At 35.8% G+C, this 26,111-nt stretch overlaps 2 protein-coding genes across 4 annotated transcripts; one reads left to right on the forward strand and one right to left on the reverse strand.

Annotated features, from left to right (window-relative positions):
* The first annotated feature begins 750 nt into the window (after positions 1–750).
* Positions 751–5,222, forward strand: LOC149538003 (protein PLASTID MOVEMENT IMPAIRED 1-RELATED 1-like). The gene is made up of 2 exons (XM_089799396.1): positions 751–3,349; positions 3,900–5,222. The coding sequence occupies exons 1-2, from the start codon at positions 930–932 to the stop codon at positions 5,017–5,019; spliced, it is 3,540 nt and encodes a 1,179-aa protein (XP_089655522.1). The 5' UTR covers positions 751–929; the 3' UTR covers positions 5,020–5,222.
* A 5,201-nt stretch (positions 5,223–10,423) lies between these two features.
* LOC149538004 (serine/threonine-protein kinase Aurora-1-like) lies at positions 10,424–14,121 on the reverse strand. Of its 3 annotated transcripts, none has more exons than XM_089802290.1 (9): positions 13,958–14,121; positions 13,046–13,165; positions 12,794–12,940; positions 12,387–12,482; positions 12,062–12,157; positions 11,536–11,632; positions 11,312–11,429; positions 11,111–11,183; positions 10,424–10,899 (listed from the first exon to the last, which is right to left on the reverse strand). In XM_089802290.1, exons 1-9 carry the CDS (start codon positions 14,003–14,005, stop codon positions 10,792–10,794), a joined length of 903 nt encoding a protein of 300 aa, XP_089658416.1. In that variant the 5' UTR covers positions 14,006–14,121; the 3' UTR covers positions 10,424–10,791. The 3 variants fall into 3 exon arrangements, with proteins under 3 accessions (XP_089658416.1, XP_089658415.1, XP_089658417.1); XM_089802289.1 differs by having other exon boundaries at positions 12,794–12,943; positions 13,958–14,117; XM_089802291.1 differs by having other exon boundaries at positions 10,601–10,955.
* Between the last annotated feature and the right edge of the window lie 11,990 nt (positions 14,122–26,111).

Here is a 26,111-nt window from a genome sequence, read left to right on the forward strand (position 1 = left end):
CTCATCAAGGAAGCATATAATCTTCCCTTTTTATAATAAGTTCCGCTATTCTTTTGAATGCAAACCTTTGTTTAGAAGCAAGTATTAAGGATATGAGTAACTCATATAAAAATCAAGGATGAAATCATGACATACCAACTATATGACATGAAGAAAAAGTGTCTTAAACTAATGTATCGTATATCAATTTAGACACTGTCTCACAGTTCATCATAGACTAACTTGTATGAATTTAATTTTAATAATTCAAATAAATTAAACATAACAAAATAATTAAACCTTCATACATCAACATATAAAAATTGACAACCAGCTAAAAACATCTAACAAATAGTAATATTCAAAAAACAAACAAAATAATTTCTAGGATATATTTTTAGTGGCCCTCAACCATTTATAAGGAATGCCACTGTCAACTTTTGAGTTCCTCCCTGTGTAATCAACTTCAATCCTTAATAAACAACCAACATGCTTGATTAAAATAGAAGATACTCTCTTGTTTTGGGAGACGGGGTGTCAACATGGGATGGTTGGTAGAGGCGTCTTGGTTTACACTAGAGGTCAGCTAGATAAAGGAACCTCAAATTGCGGAATTTAGAAATGTCAGAAAACGATGTTTAATAGCCTCAGAAATACGTTCCATTTTTATGTCGAGAACATTTTCTAATCTTTATTTTAATATATGTGCAGTCCATTGAGCGAGTGCGAAGTGCCTATGGATTTAAACCCAACCACGGGATTGAGCGGGATCGATACACGCCAAATTCAATTTCAAAATATACATTATGCCTTATGGAGTGCTGTTGTCAATGGAGCACATATCCAAGAAAACGTCGAATACAGATTAATTGATCCCATCAATATCTATAATTCAAATCCAGTGGGGTTACTGTGGGGGCTGTAGTGGGGCTTATCTGCGGTTGGTGAAAATGAAAAAGAAATATTCGAGTCTTGCTGATGAAGATGACAACAGATTCAACCGTGTTCTCCAGAGATCGAAACACCATGATCAATCTAATAAGGAATCTTCTTTCAGAAAGCTCAACAAGTTTCACAGACCCACAATGTCCTTCGGCTCGGAGAGCAACACCAGCCTTGCCCATCTGTTTTCACAGGATGCAAAAGAGAACAGGCCTCCTGAGCTCAAGGAAACTCTTGGTGAAAATAATAAGAAGAAAAAAAGGAATATCTGGAAATGGAGGCCCATGAGATCCTTAGGATCCCGTTCATCAGGCGAACCCATTCCCTGCATTTTTTCAGTGTATGTTGATAGTATTCACGGCTTGTCTTCTGTGATGAATGGCGTGCACTGTTTTGTTAAGTTACATAAGAAGAATGAAGACAATGCCAATGTGCAGAGTAGACCCTGTAGGATCATAAATGGAACTGCAGATATTGATGAGTCTTTGCAACTGCACAGCACCGTGACTTGCAGTAGCAAGAACAAACATGGATGTAATATCTGGGTCTCTGTCTGTGGGGTTGAAACGGGTGGAACTCCATTGAGTGCCCATTGTCTTAATTTATCAAGGTTGGTACCTCAGGGGCCTGGTCTGTCCAGTAACAGCAGTTGGGCTACCACTCTGAAGCTCACTGGCAAAACCAAGGGTGCTCTGCTAGTTGCCACATTCGCATGCCAATTTGTAAGAGATGTCGGAGGAGATGATGACATCAATGGTGGACCTGGACAGAGCAGATTGTGCAATACCCCTCAATCCGAGTTTCACCGGAGCAAATTGCCTACAATGTCTGATTTGGATCTCAATGACGTGCCTTCACTGAGCTCACTGGACTTGGAAGAGGACAGATCTCTGATCCCCTCTGCCGAGGTCCTTAAGATGGAGTTTGCAGATCAGAAACATGTATTGCCTAATGCAAAATCTGAGAGGCCTTCTGAGATGCCTGCACTGCTACACCAAAATGATACACACCTCGCATCCACGTGCTCTCAACTTCCATCTCTGGACAATTTGGACTCTAGTATTGGTGGCAACAAGCCCACTTTAAATAGCAGCTGTGAAGATGATGATGTGACCTTCAGTGTTGTAGAGAAGGGTGTAGAGGTAGAGTACAGTGCTGTTGGAAAAAGTTTGGAAATGGGGATTATGCCCACAGGAACAGGCCTTGAGGAGCAAGAGACAACTTCTCCCGAGAAGCCGCAACTATGTGCGTCTGCGGACTGTGACTGGTGGAAAGGTAGGGAAGATGCTTATAGAGGATTCCAAGAGCATATGCAGGTAATTGAAGAGGAGTTAGCAAGGCTGGAAGCTCGCTTGGATGTCAATGACTGCTGGGAGGAGAAGTTAACAGTGACTGAAAACTGCAATACAGAGGATGTTTTGAAAGAAAAGCTGGCAAAACATGAAGGCCATGCAGAGGGTAGCTTGAGTGACACAAACATGAGACAATCAAATTTGTCAGTAGAAGGAAGATGGAAGATAGAGGAGGGACTTGGAGAGAGGCTATGGGTAAATGGAAGTTGTATTGCACAAAACAATCTTATAGAAGGGCAAAACCAACTATCAGATAGAAGATGGGAGCAGGTGGAGGAAGACAATGAGAAATTGGAAGAGATGTTTCTTAAAGAGATCCAAGGATATGCACTGGAAAAGCAAATGGTGAACTGCAATTCTGATGAGGACATTGATTCTGTAACAGATGAGTTTCTGAATCTGTTAGAAAGAGGTCATAATGTCAGTAATGCCATGCCAGGAAGGAAGGTGAATCCTCCGTGCACATTGTTTCAAACAGATTATGAACTAGACTTGGCTTCACAAGTCACTTTTCATTCAGTTGTTGAAGTGGACAAAGAAATGCAGTCATCTTTCATGGATGATCTAGAGACAGAGATGCAGAAGAATGAACAGGTTTTGCGCAGCAAGACACGTGCAAAGATTCTGGAGGATGCAGAGGCACAGGCTTTAATGCAAGAGTGGGGATTGAATGAGAATGCCTTTGAGCTTTCTTCTCCAAAATCAAATTTTCTTTCTGCTTCTAGTGATTTCATAGGAAATTTGATCTGCTCACCTGCTCTTGAAAGGGGCATAGGATCAGTAGTTCAAACCAGAGATGGTGGGTACATCAGATCCATGAATCCTAGGCATTTTGTGAATAGCAAGAATGGTGGGAAGTTAGTAATGCATGTGTCCAAACCTTTAGTGATGTCAGCGGAAATGGGATCCACTGCCATGGACATACTGCGAAGAATGGCTGGTACTGGCATGGATAGTTTGGCATCTCAAGTTATGGTGGCCATGCCCTTGGAAGATATTACTGGCAAAACCATTCAACAGGTCATGCTGGAAGGAACATTTCATGAAGCTGATAGAATGAAGTCATCTGTTAGAGGGTGAGAAAATCCAAACCAAGATTTTCTTATACACTTTTCAATTATGTGATTGTGTTGGCAGTAAGTTTTCTTGGCAACTATACCAAACCATTAACCTTAAACATGGTTTTTGTGTTAAAAAGAAGCTTGTACTTAAAGATTATTGGAGCCAACTATCTACATTTCTGGGGAGGCATGTCCTAAAAGAGCATTAAGCTTAGTTGCAGAAGAGCCATTTTCTGTAATTCTAACCCATACATATAAGTTCTAATATAGCATCATAACTTGCTGCTTTTGAAGGATAGGTTGAATGTCAATTTATAGTTTGTTTGACAGGGAGCACTGATGTTAGCAATCAAAACTTTTAGAGAAAAATCTGTCCTAAAGGGCCAAAGCAACTAAATGTTGAGTGCCCGTCTGTTTGTATTGGATTCAAATACTGCTCCGTCCACCTTTCTAACAAATCCAACAAAACAATAGATTGGGATAAAATATTTATGAGATAACATACTTTTGCCTTATTTAAAATTTATTAAGTGGATTGTATGATTTTTCCCTCACTTCCTGACAGGTATAATGCAGAAAAATCAGGAAGCCACCTTAGTGGGTTAAGTAGTGATGGCACTCCAATAGCAAACAGAGTCAAGACAGGTTTTGAGAAAGAAGGATACAAATCTGGAGAAAGCAGTTTCCCAGGGAAAAGGACAAAAGACATTGTAGATGGGTATGTGTCTGCAGAAGACCTTGCCCCCTTGGCAATGCAGAAAATTGAGGCCCTTGCACTAGAGGGGTTGAAGATCCAATCAGATATGACAGATGAAGATGCACCATTCCATGTAGATTCCCTACCATTTGATTCTGACTATGGAGATGCAAAGATAGGAGGCATGGAAGAGATGGATCAAGTTGCCAGTATGCATATGCTTGCTAGCGAGGAGGCAGATAAAGACACAATCCAAGTGGAAGGGACAATGTCAGGTGCTCTCTCCTTACAGAAGTGGATGGAGATCAATGCAAGGTTTTCTTCTGTGAACGGAGCACATAATACTGATACCATTAAGGCTGATCAAGTATCACTTACTACAAATGCAAAAAAAACTGGTAGTGGAAGGAAGCAGGATGATTCAAGGTCAAGCAGTATGAACAAAACTATTACAATTACAATGCTTGTTCAGCTGCGAGATCCTCTTAGGAATTATGAACCTGTTGGTCCACCCATGATAGCACTAATTCAAACAGAACGTGTCCTCAAGTCTCATTGCCCTAAGCTTAGCAAGCAAGTCTTAACAAGAACAACGGATGAATTAGAAGAAGACGAAGTTGAAGACCGGAAAGGTTTTCAAATGGAGCCTCAATTCAAGATAACCGAAGTTCACATGGCAGGACTCAAAGCTCCCAAGAACGAAGAGAAGAAAGGATGGTTTTTCCAAAAATGGGGTGGTAAGAAACAGGAACAATCAGGTTCCCGTTGGCTTATAGCCAATGGGATGACTAAGAATAAAAAACCTGCTCCCCTAAAATCTAAAGCATTGCCAATTAAAACAACAATTGTACAACCAGGTGAAACTCTATGGAGCATTTCATCTAGGGTTCATGGTACAGGATCAAAATGGCAAGAAATCGCTTCTCTCAATCCTCATATTAGAAATCCAGACATTATTTTTCCAAATCAGATGATTAGAACAAGATAGGAACATCAGCATACTTTGGAATGGTCCCGTGGCATTAGAAAATTCTCATTTATCCCATGTATAAAGTGACAGACGAATTGGTCTAAATTTGGGTGGGAAAAGTATAAATCTGTTATGAAATTGAAAACAAAAAAGCAACCTTCAATTCTAATGTTTATTAATACTATTATTAATGTTTAATTTTGTAATTTTTTATTTAATAACTTTTGTAACAGGCTCAGGAGAAAGGACATTTTTGTCCTAACAAAGCAAACTTTTGGGTTCTAATTAAAAAGCCATATTTGTTGATTCATACCAAACTTGTGATAGTTTCTTTGTACATCAAGCCAAAGCAGTTCTGAATCTCATGCCTTCTGATCTGATAGCACCTACAGTTGAAAAGCTGTGAAAGGAATTTGCTCCAGCTAAACTAAATTTAAAAGATCTCCAGTTACTTTGTTTTCATTAAAAATACTTCAGTTTAAAGTTTGTATCGTTTTGTAAAAATATTGGTGTATGTGGTTGGAAACATATTGGCCTTAGTTTTCTGTTGCTGTTAACAGAAAAAAAGATGCAGAAATATTGTTTTCTATTCACTATTGGATCACAACTAATAACACACCCTTCAGTGCAATTGAGATTTTGGGATAGAAATGTAATTTTTACCAGTTGCTGCTCTGTACCATTTTGAGTCTTGAAATTATGGAAGTATTCTAATGCACATTGTCGCGTTTTAACAAATTAATGCTCTGTTTCCAATTTGTTTGTTATCAATGAGAGTACTTGGAGTTCTTGGAAACCAACCAGATTACTTAGAAGTATGCCAAAATTTTAAACTCTTATTTGCATACATTTCTGTTGTCGCTTTGGATCACCTAACTTGTGATTTGGCATTTTGCTCGGCAATATTTGATAGTCAAGAAGGCACATTTACATTGGATTTACACAACCTTAAAATTTCAGAAGCATATGTTGAAGGAGGCATTTATAATGAAAGTATGTTATTTTTTTTGGCAAAAGGCACAAGGCCTGAATACATTAAGTATTAATAAAAAGAGATTATAGCAAGTATTTACTGACAGTGAACTAGACAGAACAAAAAGGAGACTGAGATTTCCATACCAATTTTGTCCCCTTCTAGAAGACCGTAAATACTGTACATACGGTATATAATGAAGGAAGCATTTATAATCCAAGTATGTTATTATTTTTTTCACAAAATGCACAAGGCCTGAATACATTAAGTATTAATAAAAAGAGATTACATAGCAAGTATTGACTAAGAGTGAACTAGATAGAACAAAAAGGAGACTGAGATCTCCATACCAAAAACTATCCTCTGTGGAAAGACCATAAATAGTAATACCGTACATACAAGCCTCAAAGCAAAAAGACCAAACATTGACCAAAAATTGTTTTACATCAAAACAGCACAGAGAACTATCATCACAAAAATATCCATTCAAGATACCTGGGAGTTTTTACCTTCTTCAACAGCCAACATCTTGGCTATTCCTTCATTCACATATGATGACCCTGCTTCATTTTTATGCAGGTCTGTCCTTGCACTCTCAGGATGGAGGTCATGCATAGATTTGACATGCAGCTTATGCACCAGAAGCGTGTGAAGTATGCTGTGCCTCACAAATACATTGTGATATGCTAATCCTTTGTTTTCCATCAGCACTAGAGTTCTTGGAAACCAAATAGTCAAAACTAGTTGAAGCTAAGCTAAAGTTTGTGTTAATGTAATGCCCAAAATAATAAACAACAGTAAACAAAAGTAGAGCAAAGAATTGGCACAAAACCTTCCAACTTGAAGAGAAAAATCCAGCCACACTAGAAAAATATCTCTTTTATTGATAATAAAATGTTCAAGTATAATGCTTTCCACTTGATACCATGTCATATTACACTACACAATCACATATATAAATTGAAATGAGAGACACTTCATATTAGGCACACATAGCTGCAACTAAAGATGTCAATGATAAATTCTGATCATATAGATTCTCATTAAAACATGTTATCGGAACATAACATAAGTCACCATAGTTACTTCGTAAGCACATAAATTAAAGTCATGGAGTCACACACACGACTTCCACCATCTCTCGTTGCAGAGGGTGGATTGAGGGCTTTCACCCCGAACTTCTCCTTGAGAAGAATGCATTTCCACCATGCCTCGTCACAGAGTGTGCATTTCCACTACGCCTTGTTGCAAAGGGTGCATTTCCACCATGCCTCATTGTGAGAGGGTGGAACAAGGGATTTCACATCGAACTTCTCTCACAGAGAATAACTCATTAACAAGGGATTGCACCTTGAACCTTTCTCACAGAAAAGAACTCATTGGCAAGGGATTGCACCTTGAACTTCTCTCATAGAAAATAACTCATTAACAAGGGATTGCACCTTGAACTTCTCTCAGAGAAAAACTCACTATCAAAATGAATATGAATGGTTGAAATTCTCTCTCAACATAGACTCCCCTCTCAACAGATTGCCACAATAAGATAGCTGATTCTAATTTGACCAAATCATGAGCTTTAGCAATTACAGTGCCATGTAACCTCCCTCTAAAGATGAAAGGTCTCCCTTTGAATATTGTTTCTTGTATGTCATCCATTCAGTAGTCCTTTTACTGCAAGCAACGTCGCCATGTTCATGAATCTCTCATCATCTCATTGTGTCTTGTTGCATCTTGCAACCAAAAGAGATTAATAAAATCATAAAGAGATACATGGAGATCAATGCTTAAAAAGTAGACACTATTTCTAGTTATATAGATACTTATTTCTTTCACATAGATACAAAATATACATTAAGTTCCCCAAAGTCATAAAACTATCAAATAGTCGAAGCAACCTTGATTATCAAACTGCTTACCGTCATACGCTTTATGGTCACTTGCATCCACCTGCCAAGAGTTGCGCAAAGTTCTAAGAGGGACTTTGCCAAAATCTGAAATTTCTATCTACAAAACAATTTTAAAAGCAGCACAAGTCAAGATCTGTAACCTTGCTCTTTTTTTGCAAGGTAAAATTTATCAGACGATGTTTTCCTTTGGGCTTTCCCATTGTAGACACACTTCAGAAAAGAACTGTACTAATGAAAGTGTGAGCGACAAATTAATAAGAATTACTCCCATCTTGAATTTAAAAAAATCATTCCATCAAAGATAGGTGGACATTGCTTGGGTAAGAGTGTGAGCTGCCAAGTAAATGAAGAATGACTCGACGATGAGAGTTGACTCATATTCACACGATGACCAAGCACAAGAAATAAAAATTCTCTATCATCAACTATCATGGTAGCAAACACAAATAGCCTTACACATTCTCCTTTACTATTGCTATCAGAACTTGGCTCTGATACAATGTTAATGTAATGCCCAAAATAGAAGATAAACAGTAGTAAACGTAGTAACATGGAGACAAGTCCCCCCCTTTTGCCCCACATCTTAGATATAGGGACACATTAGGGACTTGGTGACTCCTCCCTCGTCCCCAAAAATGCCACCGCATTCTACCACCTCCACCAAGGATGGGTGAGGGGGGGAGTGTCCCGATGTTGAGTATTTGCTGATTCAACTATTTATGTTCAATGTTTGATGTTCCAATTCAATTTAATGTTTAAGTATTTACTCTTTTACATCTTTATATCTTATATTGCAATATCTTTTCATAACTAGCATTTTAAGTACCATATATATGGTATATACAACTCCCCTATCACCTGCCATTGTCCCCTTGTTGTCCTCAAATTAATGCCCCTCTAACCCCCATCCCGAAAACTTGTCCTTTCATCCAGTGTCCCCACCATTCCTCAAGGGCAAAGAATAGGCACAAAAATACACAAGAAAATTATCCTGGGAAAACCTTTCAACTTGAAGAGAAAAACTTGGCCACACTAGAAAAATATCTCTATTGTTGATAATAAAATGCTCAAGTACAATGCTTTCCACTTGATACCGTGTCACATTACACTAAGCAATCACATATATAAATTGAAAAGAGACTCTTCATATTACACTGGGAGATCTCTTCAATTTCCAAACACAAGACCCTTCATGTTTCCAAATGCACGACTCTATGGTAGTAAACAAAAGTAGAGCAAAGAACAGGCACAAAAATACACAAGACAATTATCTTGGGAAAACCTTTCAACTTGAATAGAAAAACCCAGCCACACTAAAAAAAAATCTCTATTGTTGATAATAAAACGTTCCAAGTACTAAGCAAACACTAAGCAATCACTAAGCAATCACATATATAAATTCAAATGAGACTCTTCATATTATGCCTGAAGGTCTCTTCAATTTCCAAATACAAGACTCTTCATGTTTCCAAATGCATGACTCTTAGCAAGATATGACTTTTTCATATAAATATTATCATAAATATTTTCTACAGCTGTTGACACAATATATAGGTATTTTTGCAATGGCAAAACCAGAGATGAAGATCTCTATCACAGCAACAAGCTTCAACAGTTTGAGTCTAATCTTTGCAGACATTTCCATTATCACTTTGGACTTCATAAATGCAATGTTCTTCATTATTTGGGAAATGTAGGGAATCACAGTAACTTATTAGCCCAGCTGCTCATTGTGTGAACTCACATATAATGTTTCATATTATTGCAGGTTAATATTTGATGCTTGATGATATTTTGAACTAAGCCATAACGTTCAAGTTTTTGGCTGTTGATAGATAACTAACCCATACTATATATTGTTAAGATAAAGAGCTGTTTATTACAAAATGTCATAAACCCATTCAGGATAGAAGGAAAAAGCAGATCTTGAGTATAACCCAGAGAAACCATGAAAATTATGAACATAGAGTGCGACTTAAACACTTGATCGCAAAAAGGCAAAGCATCAACTTACAAAATAAAGAGCAGCAGAAAATAACTTTTGAGTTGATTCCTGATTCAGCATTGCAGTGTGATTCATTTTCCTTGTGAACAGTTTCCCATTCCGGGTTTCTCTTTCTTGTGTTACTTTGACTAGGTGATTGGAGTCTTGCTGAATGTAGCATTTCAATGGGTAGGAGGTAGTGATTGTCAGTGGATTAGTTGAACCTTCTATTGGTAATGAACAATAGATTGTTTTATTCTCACATGAGAATACTGAACTATAGTCCTTGTTTGTTAATCCAATGAGATGATGCCCAATTTTATTATATAGTCAAGATTTGAGGAATGATTTTTGACAAAACGGTGACTCTTCAAAATAATTGTCAAGAAAACAATTATTTTTAAATTCATATACTTCAGCAATGCTTCTTCAGGAAACAATGATTCGTCATACTAATTGTCAAGAGAAAAATGACATTCAATTCATATATCTAAAAATGCCACTGAAATCTGTTAAGTGTTTGTGAAATTTTTCACAATGTGATATTAAACAAGAGAATTATAAAGAATGGAAAACTTGATTACATAAAAAATTTACATATAAAAGCAAGCCACCAAGAGCAATTGATATAGTGACTAGTAGCCAGTATGAACTAGATATTTCTCGAAGTGCTACAACATTTGAAGTGTTCTTTACAATCTTGTAAATTCCAAGGCAATTCTGAGACCACACATATTTTGCATCAATTGAGAGCTAGTATCAACCAGCCATTTCTGTGATGCACACCAATAATTATAGTTTGTTACTGCTTTAAAAAATTGAATATAATTCTGAAACTACAAAGAATTCAGGCATCAATTGGGAATGGACAACTGACAAGGAGTCAGCTGCTAATTGAAAGAACTCATAAGGAAGAAATAAATTTCTTAGAGACCATGTCCATAAACACCATTAGGATCATCATTTTGTACAATCCATGGATGTTGGAGAAGTTTCAGTAAAGGTAGACGCTGAGAAGAATCTTTCACCAATATCTGAAACACAATAGCATGTCTGGTTAGCCTTTGTTTCTTTCGCTATCATGTGTAGACTGCAATTATCCCACTCAGTCCATGTTACAAAATGCAACTCATCAGCTACATTAATACGGAAATTAGGTCATATTTTAATTCTTCATTATTAAACTTTAGAAGTCTATATCATGTATCTATTATTAGTATCAATGCAAAAAGCATTTACACTCACTCGAGAAATGAGGTCTTTGGCTGCAGCACAAACTACTGGTGTGGGAGGAAACTTCAAATCAACTTGGCAAATCCTGCACCATTATATTGGTGTAAACAAAGGACAACCTAAGCCTTAAATTCATTGATCTTAAAAAACTAAAACTTGTATCCTGGGTCCTAAAATTGGAGCTGCACTTAACATAAATCAAATAGCTGTCACCTTCTGTAAGTATCATCATGCTTGTTTGCTTCAAAAGGTGGGACACCGTAGAGGAACTCATAACATAAAATTCCCAAGCTCCAAATGTCAACCATAGTATCATGTTCCTTGTTTTCAACTGTTAAGATTTATCACAAAAGCATGGAGATACTATTGAAGTCCAATGAGTGCAAACATAAAATGACAAGAGTAACAATGAATAGGGTAAATCAAAATGACATTACCTATTTCAGGGGGTAAATAATCCAAGGTTCCGCACATAGTTTTCCTTTTATGGAAGGTGTGGACAGACCATCCAAAGTCTGCAATCTTCAGTTCACCCTGAAAGTTATTGTATCAATAGTCAGCTAGTCACTCTAGAATACACATCTACACAAAATTCACCCTGCTCAAAAGATGAAAACCTAATTAAACTATGATCAATATGAAAACAAGAACTGAATCCACATGATGAGTGAACTTTCAATTTTTTTAAAGTGAATTACTTTGTACCTGAATTTTCTGGATTTGATTGTGTGAAAAAAATTCTACATCAACATTTCAGATCACATTCTGTGATCCATCATCAAGATGCAATGTAAGAGTGTAAGGAGAAGGAAAAAAAGAATTTCTCGCATTGCATCTGAAACATTTATGTATAAAGAATTCCACAATCAAAACCAGAAAATTCAGCTACAGTATTATGGATTGTGGAAATATAATTGCTTTAATGTGAATTACTTGTTGAAATGATATCTAAATGCCAGCTACCTTAAGACCAATCAACAAATTTTCCGGCTTTATGTCACGGTGAATCACATGCTTTTGATGGCAGTAGAGCAAAGCTCGTGCTAGGGATGCAGTGTACTGTGAAAGACAGTTATGTATCAGATCTAAACCGAGGTATCATCACACCTTAGAACTGAAATAATTGCAGACTGCTGTCACTACTTTATTTGCAAATTCACTGTAGACTGTCTGAATATTTCCTTCCAATGAGACTGATGTTTTACAAGTTCAATCCAGTGTTCATTACTGGATCATTTTTGCAGGGAAATACTTCTATACATGCATGCAATTAATGTAGATAACTTACAGTAGCTGCACGTTTCTCACTGAAGCATCTACAGCGTTGAAGTTCTTTGTACAACTCACCCCTAGGGGCATATTCGAGAATGAGATATACACGACTCTGTCGAAAAAAATGTAAACTGTTAGTTAAAATAGCGTTTAGGTAGAAGGCTCTCTTATGCCAAAATTAGCATCAATTATTTTCCAAGTTCCAAAGAGAATTATTATTTTCAGTGGCAGGAATTACCATCTTACAGGAAACATACTTATTTCATTAGCTGATAACACAGTTTAGGCTTGGCATGTGAACAAGGATGTCAATCTTTTCAATGTACATAATGTTCATGCATTGTACATTTTTAGGACATAAAGAAAGAAAGATAATTGCCTTTTTAATTTCTGGGAAAAGAATAGAGTAAAAAGAAACTGGACCTCATCATAAAAGTAGCCAAACAAGCGAAGTATGTTAGGGTGCCTCAGGTGACTCTGGATTTCTATCTCCCTTCTCAACTGATGTTCCACTTGGGACTGCTGTAGTTGGCTCTTGAAAAGCACTTTCAAAGCTACGACATATTTACTCTGCTTTTAAGACAAAAGAAGATAACTCTTGTTAAAAAATGTGATTGAAGGCAAGGCAGAGTAAAACTGACGTAAAAACTAAACATAAAATTTTATTTTAGGTACCTTCTTTTCTCTTGCAAGGTACACATTTCCAAACTTCCCTCTCCCCAGTGGTCTTCCAATGTCAAAATCATCTAGAGTCCAGCAATCTTGATGCTTCTGAGTTTCTGCATCTGTAACTTCCTGTAGTAAATAACTAAGAAACTTCATACCTATCCTCTGATCCAAACATTGACAAACCCAGAATCATCTTCTCTCACCCCTAACAATGCTTCACTCTCTCTTAGTGTTTCCATGAAATGAATTCAATTAGAGAAATAGAGTTGGAACAACTTACAAAAATCTGATGCATAAGGTGTTTCTACAGGTGGGGATGGGGAGTAGGAAGTTACAGCATCTGTTCAAGGGATTTTATTTTCCATTGGCAGCGTATTTCTAGTTCAATTTTCTTGGAAAATTTCCCTCTGGTAATTTGAAGGAAGCCGTAACACAGCTGAAATTTTCGTATAGAATGAGTGATTTTACAGAAAAAAGCCCCTCAATCTGCCTCTGGGAAATGCTAGAAGCTCCCTACCAATTTAGAAATAAAGGCCTTATTACATCCTTGGATCTCAGTACGTAAAAATAATAATTAAGGTTTCCAACTATTTACAACATAATTTTTTATTCTCATCGGACTAGGAGATGATGGTTGGCATCCGAATGGAGTCCTCGCCGGTCTATTCAAAAAAAAGGATTGAACTAAACCCTAACCCTAAAAAAGACCAGATTCAAACACAAGGTCACTGCGTTACAAGACCTCCGTGTGTATTATAAACATAAATATGGATGATTACAGGTTTGATTTATCAGAAGCTTTGCGATTGCACTAGTACCAACTGACATGCCGATGGCTGATGCTACAACTGGCATTTACATTCAGACACCAATGCACAGAAGAAGATGCAGAGCGAAAATAAAAGAAAAAGTAAAAACCTTTTGATTTGTCTGTGCCTGATTTTCTGGAATCGCCTGCATCACCATTTTTACTTGTTGTCTAGTTGGATCCTTGCACTCAGAATCCCACCAATTTAACACAAGAACAGAGCCCAACTGGCGGAATTCCTCTGTGGCCGTGTTAGAGAATGTAATAAAATTGTTAGACTACTTGAAGTATAACAGTCACACTTACATATTTCAAATTTGAAATAACGCTCGCCAACGGTCGTATTCTCGGGTCACCTGCCTAGCCGGTCGCTCGGGGCGGTTATTTTGGTAGTACGGGTGTGCATCAGCTATGTAGCCACAAATTTGGTGATTTATAAAAGGAGACATTTAGTCGTTTTTTTTTCATAAAATTTGTGACCAATTGTGCAAATTATATATAATCAAAGTGCGGAGTACGTGTTGTGTTCAATGTGCAAACTATAATGTATATCTTATTTTTTACACCGTGAAGGTATTTTAATGTAGGTTAGATCAAATAGATGATGAAGATTAAGCTTGCAAGGTTCGCATGATATATCTTTTGTATTGCCTATATCTTGTTTCCAATTGACGCTGGTGCCTCTTAATTTGATTTGGTACTCATTCTTGGGTTAGGGGGTTGGTGTCTCCTATTTGTTAGCACCTGCAAATTTCCCATCTTACATTGGAATTATTGTGGGTTGGTACTTGTAAAATCATTGTAAGCTTATTATTTTTAGTGAGGCTAGATTTGGGAAGTAGAACCACACAACTTCTTTCAGTATAGGATATTTTCTCTTTAAGCTTCTTTGTAATTATGATATTCTTAAATATGTTTATGTTTGTATGTGCTTATCATTTGGATAGTTAATTTGATGATAATTCGAGATGTGGTGATCGTTTAATGTTGCATTGGTTTTGATATTAAATTTGGCATACACAAATTCAATCCCCACATCCCAATAATATTGTGTGCTTGACAATTTCTTTCAACATTAATTACCTTGGAGAATCTTAACAACTTGAGTTAGAGTTAGATGAAACACATGGTTTAGAAAACATTTCTTCAAACAAGGCAACATGTTTGATGGAAGCAATCTTGATCTTTAGAGTGTAAGGATGGAAGCCTATTTGATGGTTTAAGGGTTTGATGTTTGGCAAATAGTTGCAGATGTCTATGAGATACAAGAGAATCTTTTAAGAGATCAAGTAGGAAAGAAATATTGAGAGAAAAATGCTAGAAAAATGCATGTTATTTCCTATGATTTGTTTAACTTTGATTAAATATTAAGATAGTGCATTATATGACTACAAAATATGTTTGGGATCCTATGATTTGTTTAACTTTGGTTAAAATAATTAAGATAGTGCATTAGATGACTACAAAATATGTTTGAGAAAAATGTTAGAAAAATGCATGCTATTTCCTATGATTTGTTTAACTTTGATTAAATATTAAGATAGTGCATTACATGACTGCAAAATATGTTTGAGAAAAATACATGCTATTTTCTATGATTTGTTTAACTTTGATTAAATATTAAGTTAGTGCATTACATGACTACAAAATATGTTTGGGATAAGTTTCATAATATCTATGAAGGAGATGAAAAGTCAAGAAGGCAAATCTCTAGCTAAGTAGCAAGGATAGTTTGAGAGTCTAACAATGAGTGAAGAAGAAAATGTCTTTAAAATCAATAAGACTTACGGGACTTCTAACAATGTTGTTAAAATAAAAATAAGTCATGATGTTGAAAAAGGTACTTGGGCCCCTTTCCCCACTTTTTCAGTCACTTTTTAAAAGTTTTTTTGCTATTGAAGAAGCTAAAGATTTGATCACAATAAATGATTTACATGGTATACTAGTTGCACATGAAATGAGAAACATAAATGAAAATCTTCAAAGAATATAGAGCTTTCGAATCAATTAATAAGATTGAAGAGTCTAATCCCAATGATGATTTAGATCTAAAAGAAGCTAGCTTCATAAGAAAATTGGAAAGAGGCCCCAAAAACAACAAATGCATGTTACCCTTCAAAAATTTCAATTTTGGTGAAGTAGTTCATTTTTGGCTATCCCTATAAGATAATATATGATGAAGAAAAATAATACAACTCACATCAAACAAATTGTAAGAACTAAGAAGTTAAAACCTAAGAAAATGTTTTTTTTGAAATAAAAGAGAAGTTTGTATTGGAAAGAAGATCAACACAACCCAAATGGATGTAGTTATACATCCATTTAAGACTATCAATACACCTTCAGAAGTGAATGCGAAAAAATAAGCCTTATTTATAGCTATGAAAACCCTAGACATTGATGCATAAAATATCAATTCTAGAAATGAAGAAATGGACTTCAAGGAAGAACTACATTGTGTAAATAAGAAAATCTAGAGAAATAAGAAGAATATTAAGGGAGACATGCAAACCAAAGATAAACTAAAACATAATACTAAAAGCTATGCAAATCTTATCATATATTTGAAAATCTAAAAGAAGCAAAGAGGGAAGAAGACACCTTGATAGAAATATTGAAGGAAAAAGGTAATTAAATTGTTAAAATCTTGATGAAGTGGTTGTGACGTATAAAATGGCGATCAATGGAAAACCACCAAATTATATGTACATTCGAGAAAATAGAGAGAACCTCAAATGGAATCCCTTTGAGGACACAAATTAGATCAACACAACCCAAATGGATGTAAGAGCACTAATACAAAATTTAAGTCATTTAGGGATGTTCAATCCTGAGGTTTCTTTTTCCTGATTTAGTGTTGATATGTAAAGAATTATATGCAAGTAAAGTAAACAAACATCCAATGATAATGTTAGAGTAATTAGATATTTCTTAGTTAACTCTAGTTTTCTTAAGCTAAACTTTAGGCATCTAATAATTAATTCTTTTATTAATTTTTATAATGCAACCTAGGTTGGACCTTTTTAGGGTTTTGATCTCCTTTATAAGGATGATCTCTCTTTGTAATTATTAACCAATTCACTTTTGATAATAGTAATTTCTCTTTTTTCTCATCAAGAATGTCTCATCTATGGATTTGACAATTCCAGCCTTCATAGCTTTTTGCTCCTCTCTTTTTGTGACAGGTGTTTGCATGCAGGTGATTCTTGGGAGCTGTGGGGTTAATCTTTCATCAAATTCAACATGGTATCAAAGCTTCAGATCTTCATGCCCCTATTATGTTCTTGAGAGATTTGACATCAATTTTTAGATTTGTGGCTTTTAGAGAATTTTGTATTGGATTTGGGGGGGACCTATTTTTTGAAGCACCTTTGAGCCTGAACATCACCGTTGAGCTTAGAGCACTCGAAAACCCCCATTTCCATATAAAATACGTCTAGTTTGGACGCTGTTGACTTCTGAGGCATTTTTTTGTACCTAGGCAATTTTGACCTGAGCACAATTTTTGAGGTGACGATTTTTAAAAAATTTTATTAAAAAAATTAAGGGGAGACTTTTTTTGTATATTGACAATGTAGGAGGATCTTTTGAGGTACATGCAAGTCTCTTCTCTCACAAGTCTACAGGTCCTTGACTTGATGGGCCCCTTATTCCTCCTGCCATGTCACCTCTTTGATGTGTTTGTGGAGGCCTTTCTGGGAGGGCATGAAAATTCTTGATTGGGCACGATTTTTCAACTCCCACATGCGGATTTTCCCATAAAAGTGCACTTTTTTTGGCACACCTTATTTTTTGGGTGATGTGTTTTGAGGGAGGCTTTTAGCAGCATGTTTTACTATTGGAGGCACATTTTTTATTTTTTCCTCAGTCCCTGCTATCACATGTGATCATGGTTGTTTGTGAATGGCATTGGGCTCTGCATCACCTCTCTTTATGTAGACAAGGCTTGCTGAAGTTTTTGGGAGCTACACTTGCCTCTATCCAGCCCCCGTGGGCCTTGTGCATTAGTCTTTTTGTAGGCCATGTGGCATATTAACTTTTGGAAAGATGAGTTTTTGGGTGGAGTGCATGTCCAATGCACTATCAATGATCAGAATCTGGGACCTCAGTCCAGTGCAATTAATATGCCCCTTCATTTACTAGCATTTTTAGTTTTTTTGCAAGAGTTTTTGGCTTTCCATGGGTAGATTTTGTGGGAAGGACTAGCACTTTGTTATTGGCAGTCCCTACAAAATTTTAATGAATGCTAACCTTGATTGTGGTGTGATTCAATGACCTCACTTGAAGTTGGCGTGATTGGGGACAAAAGTTTTCTGTGGTTGGATTTTTTTGGTAGGGGTCATTTTATGGCTTTTTTTTGCTTGGACAACCATTTTTTTGTCAAATTTATGCTTGTCACTTACTGATATGAGCACTCCATTAGTAGACTCCATTTTTGCAAACAAGATATTGCCAGAAAGTTGGTTCCAAGCTCGTCACAGTGGTATAGTTAGTTTTCAATTTTGATTTTTTTAATGACTTTTTCTACTATCAATGTCACGAGCATAGTTTTATACTCCAGGAGACATAGCTTGTGTTAGGATAAACCACAGACAGAAATAAAAACTACATGCAAATATAACCAATAACAGAAAATAATAGATCACACAGAAATGAACACAAGACACCAAGATTTAATGCGGTTCACCCAATCCCTGGGCTACGTCCACCAAACAGCAAGTTCGATCTTATTACAATCTAGTGATTACAACCTGATTACAATCCATAATCCCTTACAGCTCAATACCGTCGCAAGAACCAATTTCACATCACAACATAATAAAAACACCTAACCCTAAACCCTTTTATACAAGCATTTTATGCCATTTTAGGGTTACAACATGTCGGCCATATGTCAGCCACAACGTCGGCCACGACCCAAAATTATGAAGTATGTACAGTACTTACCTTATCAGTCACCATAATCTAACAGCTTGAGCATCCGATCTTTGATTTGGGAAATCTTTCTATCATTGTAAAGGTCTTTTAGAGCTCTTTCCAGTGATGCTAGTTGTTTTTTTAGATTCTGTGCTAAGCACATTCTATTTAGTCTTTTGTAATCTTGCATTCTAGTGGATATCTTGGTTGTTTAAGGTCTAGGGATCAATTTCGTTACTTCAGATGATTCATCATGACTTGTACTATCTATTGTATTAGTCTTATTGTTCTTTTAATCTATTTAGGCATCATTTGTATTCATTCTTGCAAACACATTGAGATAAAGTGCCATATTCCATCTATATTTTTATTTCAGTAGTTTTGCCTTGTTTTTCCTTTTGATTCAAGCAGTGTCATTTGAGGACACCCATGCTGATTATTGTATTATTTGGATTCATTATATCTTACGCCTTATTTTACATGCACTACTCTGATTAAAGTTCCATGGGGGGTTGATGTTTTGTCTTTTTTTGCCATCTTCCTTTGTCCGGCGAGTTTCCCTTTTGTGACATTAGCCTCATGACGTGTCTGGGATTGATCACCTTAGTACAAAAATATGTACTCTTTTGTGCATCTTGATCATGGTTCCTTGACATGTAGTTCTATTGGTCCACTTTTCCAGTTGCCTATCACCTCACCCTTGTATACATTGGGGTGGGGGCTTTCTTCTGTTGTTTCTTATGCTTCCTTGGTTTGATGGAGTGGGCTATGTATTTAGTTTTTGTTCCTGTGCACTAGTTGGATGTAGTGGTTGGGTACATATGCATTTCAGTGAGATGGATCATTTACCATATAGACACTCTTCTTTTCGTTCCTACTTTGATTGCATCCTTCCATGTTTGATTGATTATCTCTTCAGGCTTTGGTCTTTCATGCCATTTGTATCTTCGAGTTCAGTTGTTTGCCTTTGTGTTCCTCCTAATTCGATGCAGATTATAGTCTTCTCTACCTAGTCAGGTTCTATTTTAGTGGAGGTTCTTCAAATTAGTAGTTACTTTTGAGAGAGTTTTGCAGCTTCTACATGATTCAGTGATGTCCTTCATGATCATCTTTTGTTCTTGTCTTCTAGGACATTCCCTAGTTTGAAGGCTTCTTCAATCCTTCACTAGTTCTTTCAACATTCTTTCAATCTCTTTTTGGAGTAGGGTTTTTCCCATGTTGTTTTCTCTATTTCTCTTGTTTGTAGAGATTTTGTTGTGCTTGGGTACCTCATTAGGCCTTGTTACAAGGACCCAAATTTACTTTTAGTAGTAGGTTCAAGGTTTTTAGCTACTCCCCAAGTTTATCTTGGGGGGGTGGGGTGTTAGAGTAATTAGATATTTCTTAGTTAACTCTAGTTTGCTTAAGCTAAACTTTAGGCATCTAATAATTAATTATTTTATTGATTATTATAATCCAACCTAGGTTATACTTTTTTAGGGTTTCAATCTCCTTTATAAGGATGATCTCTCTTTGTAATTATGTTAGTCATCTAATGAGTTGCCATATTTAAAAAATTTTCCTTAAATTTTTGCCCATCTAGCTACCAAAGTCCTTTTGTTGTTCCATGTATTTGTTATCATTCAAAGTGTTGTGCAAAATTCCCGAACTCTTCACATCAGTGTCTCTTCATTTGAACCACTTTTAACCACTTTGAACTTTGGTTCAAAGCAGTTCAAAGTAGTTCAATCAAAGGATTTTTGCTCTAATGATTTTCTTGCAGGAAACGCGCGCCAAAGTAGCAGGGTGTTCTTTTAAATCACTTTGAACCACTTTGAACCTCAATTCAAAGTAATTCATAGCCGTTCATCAATAAAGGCTTCTTGGTGAAAACAGACCATGTTGTACAATTGAGCCATCATCTAACAAGGAATTGATTGTGATGTCAAAGATTAATAATTAAAGGGCTGTTTTAATTCCCAATGTGAAGAGTCATAATTATGACTAAAAGTGGAAAATATTTCGCTAGAAAGGGGATTGGTTATTATAATGAGGCTAATAATTGTAGATACAACCGCAAAGGGCGTCATTAAATAAGGTGATTATGTTAGAAGGCCTTCGAACGTGTGAACGTTAATGTGAGTGATTTTTCATAAATGCCTCATAATGAGGTAGTACTTTCACACGTAAGTACTTTTTCCTTCTTAAAATGAGTGTGGTTTTCCTTTTTGTTTGTCATGCAAAGAATTGAGAATTTGAAGAGAACGCTGTTAAGGGGGAAAGAAAGGAAGAACGTTGTTTTTTCAGAAGATTACAGATGAGAAACATAGAAACTCTTGTTTTTGTTTTGCAATCTTTGTGTTTTCCAAGATAATCAGTTCGAAGCCTTGCTATATTTGATTCAAAGATGAAATCTGTGTTGCATTTCTTTGGTAAAATTTCAAGTTTGGAATGTAAATGACCTATCATATGTGATACCAACCTAGAGGGTGTTAAGTTGGAGAAATTGCAAACAAATTTTCTTGAGCAAGCTGATGAATTGAATAGGTGTATGGAAATTCTAACCAATGGTCTAGTTGAAGCCGCAACTTCCCCCCAGCCCTTCTGAGTTGTGAATTGCTCCAAATTTGTATTGACCATTGTGATGTAAGGAGTAAAAGTATTGTAAACAAGGATGCGGAACTAGTGTTATCAATTTCAAGGGAAACCATTGCCTCTATATTGTGTCTACCAGAAAACACATTTGCTACATTTTCTCCCATTCAGGCCCTAGTTGAATACCGAGAAACTCCAAACCAATACCACAATACTCTAGCTAGGAAATGGACTGAAACTAACTATGGTGGAGGCTCTAGGTTGCCTAAGATAGTCACCAAGGATCATCTTAAGCCTCATATTCATGACCTTGTAGTGCTGTTACATCGGGTCAAGGGTTTGACTAGTGTTTTCCTCTTTGAAGAATGGATGTATCATTATGTAGAAACCATTTTGAAAGGAGAACAATGGATAGACTGGGCTAAAATCATTGCTAATTCATTGAGGAAACAGCTAAGACATGCCAAAGAATCTAGGGAAAGTTTCTACATGGCCTCATATTTAATGTACTGCATTGTCTGTGTTAGTGATCTTTCTTCTCTCCCTCATGAGGTCTGGAATGAGGAAATGACAGTATATCAGTATTGCCCCCTACTGCAAAAGGACAGAGTATTGGAGAATTTTAGAAAGGTTCATGATGTATTGATTGAAAATGTGCATGTATCTTTAAAGAAAACACCCATGCCCAGAATGTCTCCGAAAGCTCAGAGATTGATTCAACAATATGAAAGTTATTTCATACAATTTCCCAAGTTCACCTATTTGAGAATAGGTGGGTTTGAAGAGGAACCAATAAAGCTCCCACGATATGTATTGGATTGTTTTGTTTTGGCTGAAATTTGTAGATAGTTTTTCTCTGTTATTAAAGATAACATTCCATAGGAGAATTGAGAAACATTTTTCCCTATCAAACTCAGTTCCTTGGTTTGCAGTAGTAGGATCAATGCCTCTGTTATAGGAAGTAATCAGCTTAGATTTATTTTGGTTTTTTCCAAGGTAGAAGAAATTTTGATAGTAAAGGTTTTGCAATTCAAGTTCTTGGTTTTAAAGGTCACTCATCAACAACTTCACAATTAGAAGATCTATGGTAGGACTGTAGGGATGAAGAAGAGGTTTTGAGAAGAGATCATTCCAGATTGACATTGTAACAAATCAATTTCCTAAGATTGAAATTTCAAACCGAAAGGATAATTGAGGATGGCTCAGACATGTTTGAACCAAGCTGGGAGGAATCCAATGAATTGAAATCATTGGAAGTAGACTGGAATCAGGACGAGGAAGAGGATATGAATCTAAGGGCTAGATCTATTCTCATTTACACTGATGATTGGCTAAAGAAATAGAGAAAGAAAGTTGTCAATGAACCCTCTTCAAGGGTAGTTTCTTTTCTTGAACCATTGACATCTGACACCCAACTTTCATCTCCTGTTGTAGGTAGTGTGTTGGGTCAAGGTAAGCAAAAGAGGATGCCAATCCACATACAAAATACAGCTCGTAGAACTATGTCTAAAGCTAAATTTGAGGCGCTTAAGCAACACAAGGTTCAAAAAGAAAGGATGTCAATTTAGTGACAAGATTCAACCAATGGTCTCAACCTCTCAAATGACACCGATGGCGATGTACATTTCATTGAAGCCCCCAAGGTGGATCAACCAAGGTTTATGACTCCCACCAGAGATGCTCATGCAATCTCTATAAGTCCTTCTATCCTATCCTGGTTATCCAATACAATTAGTAAGAAAAGAAATCTACAGTTGGTTTCAACACCTGTAAAGGATATTGTAACCAAGTATGTTGCCCGAGGTTCAAAAGTTAAGAAATTTAAAATAGATGCTCATTTAACTAAGGACCCAGTGACCAAAAAAATAATAGCTGAAATAGCCACCTATAAGCAGAAAATAGAGTCAGGGGAGATTGACAATGAGGGTTTCAAAGTCACTTTAATTTAACTAGGAACCATAAATAGGAGCACAGGTGACCAATTTTTCAAGTTTTTTGCCGATCACATGTTAACCCAATCTAAAAAAGACAATAGGGAGAAAAAGGAGCTTAAGGGAATGGTGATGACTATGGCCACTTATAGTGATTCTTTGATGAATCTTGGAGCTCTCCTAGTCATTCAAGTCCCTCAATCCTTCGACCCAAACTCTACAGATAGCCAACAATTAGTAAAGCAAATGCAAAGGGGGAAACTGCTATCAGATGTAGTGAAAGATTGGGTGAATACTATTATCAAGGAAGGTAATATATTCATTCCAGAATTCACCAATGTGTATGTCAAAGGAGAAATACTATTCGGAGAAATTCAAACTTTGACACCAGGGTGAGAAACTGAGCAGAGGTGGTGCCAGGTGTTCGTATTCTAGGTAACTAAAGTTAAGAAATTTGGAGTACTTAAGTTTCTGAATGAAAATCCAATGAAGAATATAGATCCCTATATGTTGTTCATCATGAAAAATAACATGAGTTGGAAAGAATCAATTTATAAGGAAGCAATCAAGGAAATGCAAGCCATTGAGAGCAAAATTGTTGGGATGCATGAGGAACTCCTTAAGGACATGAATATAATAAACCATATAGGGATTTTGCAATTTGAGGATGGGAATATGGATTCTGAAACATTGACTAAAAGCTTCATTGAAGCTGTCAAGAAAATTAGGGATAATGAATCGCCTACTACTAATGATTACATTATGCTGAAGAATATCGAATCCATGCTATGCATCAACAAAAACCTCATGCCATGTCAGAGCTTGAAGAACAAGGAGTTCAAATGGAAAAAGGATGTGTTTAGGGCTAGGCTATTGAGTTTAAAGAATCTGTATTCCCATGCAATGTAGGAGTTCATGAACGCTTTTAGAAGCTGGAAGTTGGTGCGATAGATGGTGGGAGAAGAAGAGAAAACTGGCAAGGAGGCTTGAACCAAATTTTTTAATTTTCAGTTACTTCTTGATAGCTATTTCTATAACTATTTTCTTGTTTATAACTGTTGCTTGTTTAAACCAAAACGGTTGGGTTTTGATGGAAGGCCTTTCGGATCTGTAATGAAACTATAAATGCTGAGGCATTGAACTTATTAGGGGTTAGAAGTTAGATAGCTAGAAATTCTGATAAATAGATACTTTAAACCAGTGATAGATAGATAACATATATATATATATATATATATATATATATATATATATATGTATATATATATATATATATGTATATATATATATATATGTATATATGTATATATATATATGTATATATGTATATATATATGTATATATGTATATATGTATATATATATGTATATATGTATATATATATGTATATATGTATATATGTATATGTATATATATGTATATATATACATACGTATGCATATATATATACATACGTATGCATATATATACATACGTATGCATATATATATATACATACGTATGCATATATATACATATATATACATATATATATATACATACATATATATATATATGTATATACATATGTATATACATATATATGTATATATATATATATATATATATATGTATATATATATGTATGTATGTATATATATGTATGTATGTATATATATATATATATATATGTATATATATATATAAAATCTTGGATTCAGCTTGGAAACTTGGCTCTCAAAGTGTTTAAATCATTGTTACTTTGTGAGCTCTAGTTTATTGATTCAAGAAATCTGTTGCTATTCTTACTATAAGTTTGTTTTAATTAAGGTTCTTAAGTGATTAATATTGGGTATGGTATTATTCATTTCTTTGAATAGATTTTCTATGGAAGTAGAGTTTGATAAATCTCCTTTTGTCATTTGAATCAATCCTTACCTCACTACCTAGGAGTATGTGAGAGAACCTTAGGCACTTTCTGGTAAAAGTGCAAAAATAGACTTTGAATTCATTGAAAATTCCATAAGGAAGTTGTACTTTTTAAATGCAGAGAGAAAACCAAATAATATGAAGTTTTCTCAACTGTTGTGAACATTTTGTGTTTTCCAATACCTTGGGCATAGAGCGATTTTATTGAATTATTGAAAAGACAATCTATTCACTAACAGATTTTTGGCGACTCTACTAGGGAGAGTCCCTTTTGAAAAGAACCTTGTTTTTGAAAAATCATGAATAAAAATGGTTCTCCCACATAATGATGTTTTCCTTGTGCTACAACCTAATCTCAGATTTGACAATACACAAGAAGATATAATCTCAGACTTGTCTTCAACTGCCTAGACCTTGCACCAAAGTAATTAACAATTTCAACAAGTGTTGAATGTTTTGGAAAGAGAAGAAGAAAGGGCTGAGTTATTGAGAGGGGTGCTTGAAGTTCAAGAAGAGGCAATTGTTAATAGACTTGCTCAAGAACCCATGAGACCTTGAACTTAGAACTGGGAAATAGAGCTGGCTGCTTGAAGATATACAAGGGGAGAAAGAGAAAAGGTGATCCTAGATGAAAATTTTGAGCCACTAAAGAACCTAAAATTCTTATCAAATTTTAACGATCCCAAAAATAAGAATATCAAGTCCCAAAGTACGCCTAGTTCACCACCAAAGTAATCGTCTCTTTCACCATTAGTGCAATCCTTGCTTCCATTAAAAGCTCTTGTACCTACTCATTTAAATATCTAACATTTGCAAGTTGTACCACCAAACATGGTTGTTAATCAACCATGGGGGCAAAACATAAGGCCATTAAATCTAGGTGTTAACCCTGTAGCATTACCGAAAGGAGCCTTCAAAATTTTACCTAAGTTTA

The sequence above is a fragment of the Cupressus sempervirens genome, chromosome 9 (genome assembly GCF_028749045.1).
Source record: "Cupressus sempervirens isolate cs-2001-9-10 chromosome 9, ASM2874904v1, whole genome shotgun sequence".
Lineage (NCBI taxonomy): Eukaryota > Viridiplantae > Streptophyta > Pinopsida > Cupressales > Cupressaceae > Cupressus > Cupressus sempervirens.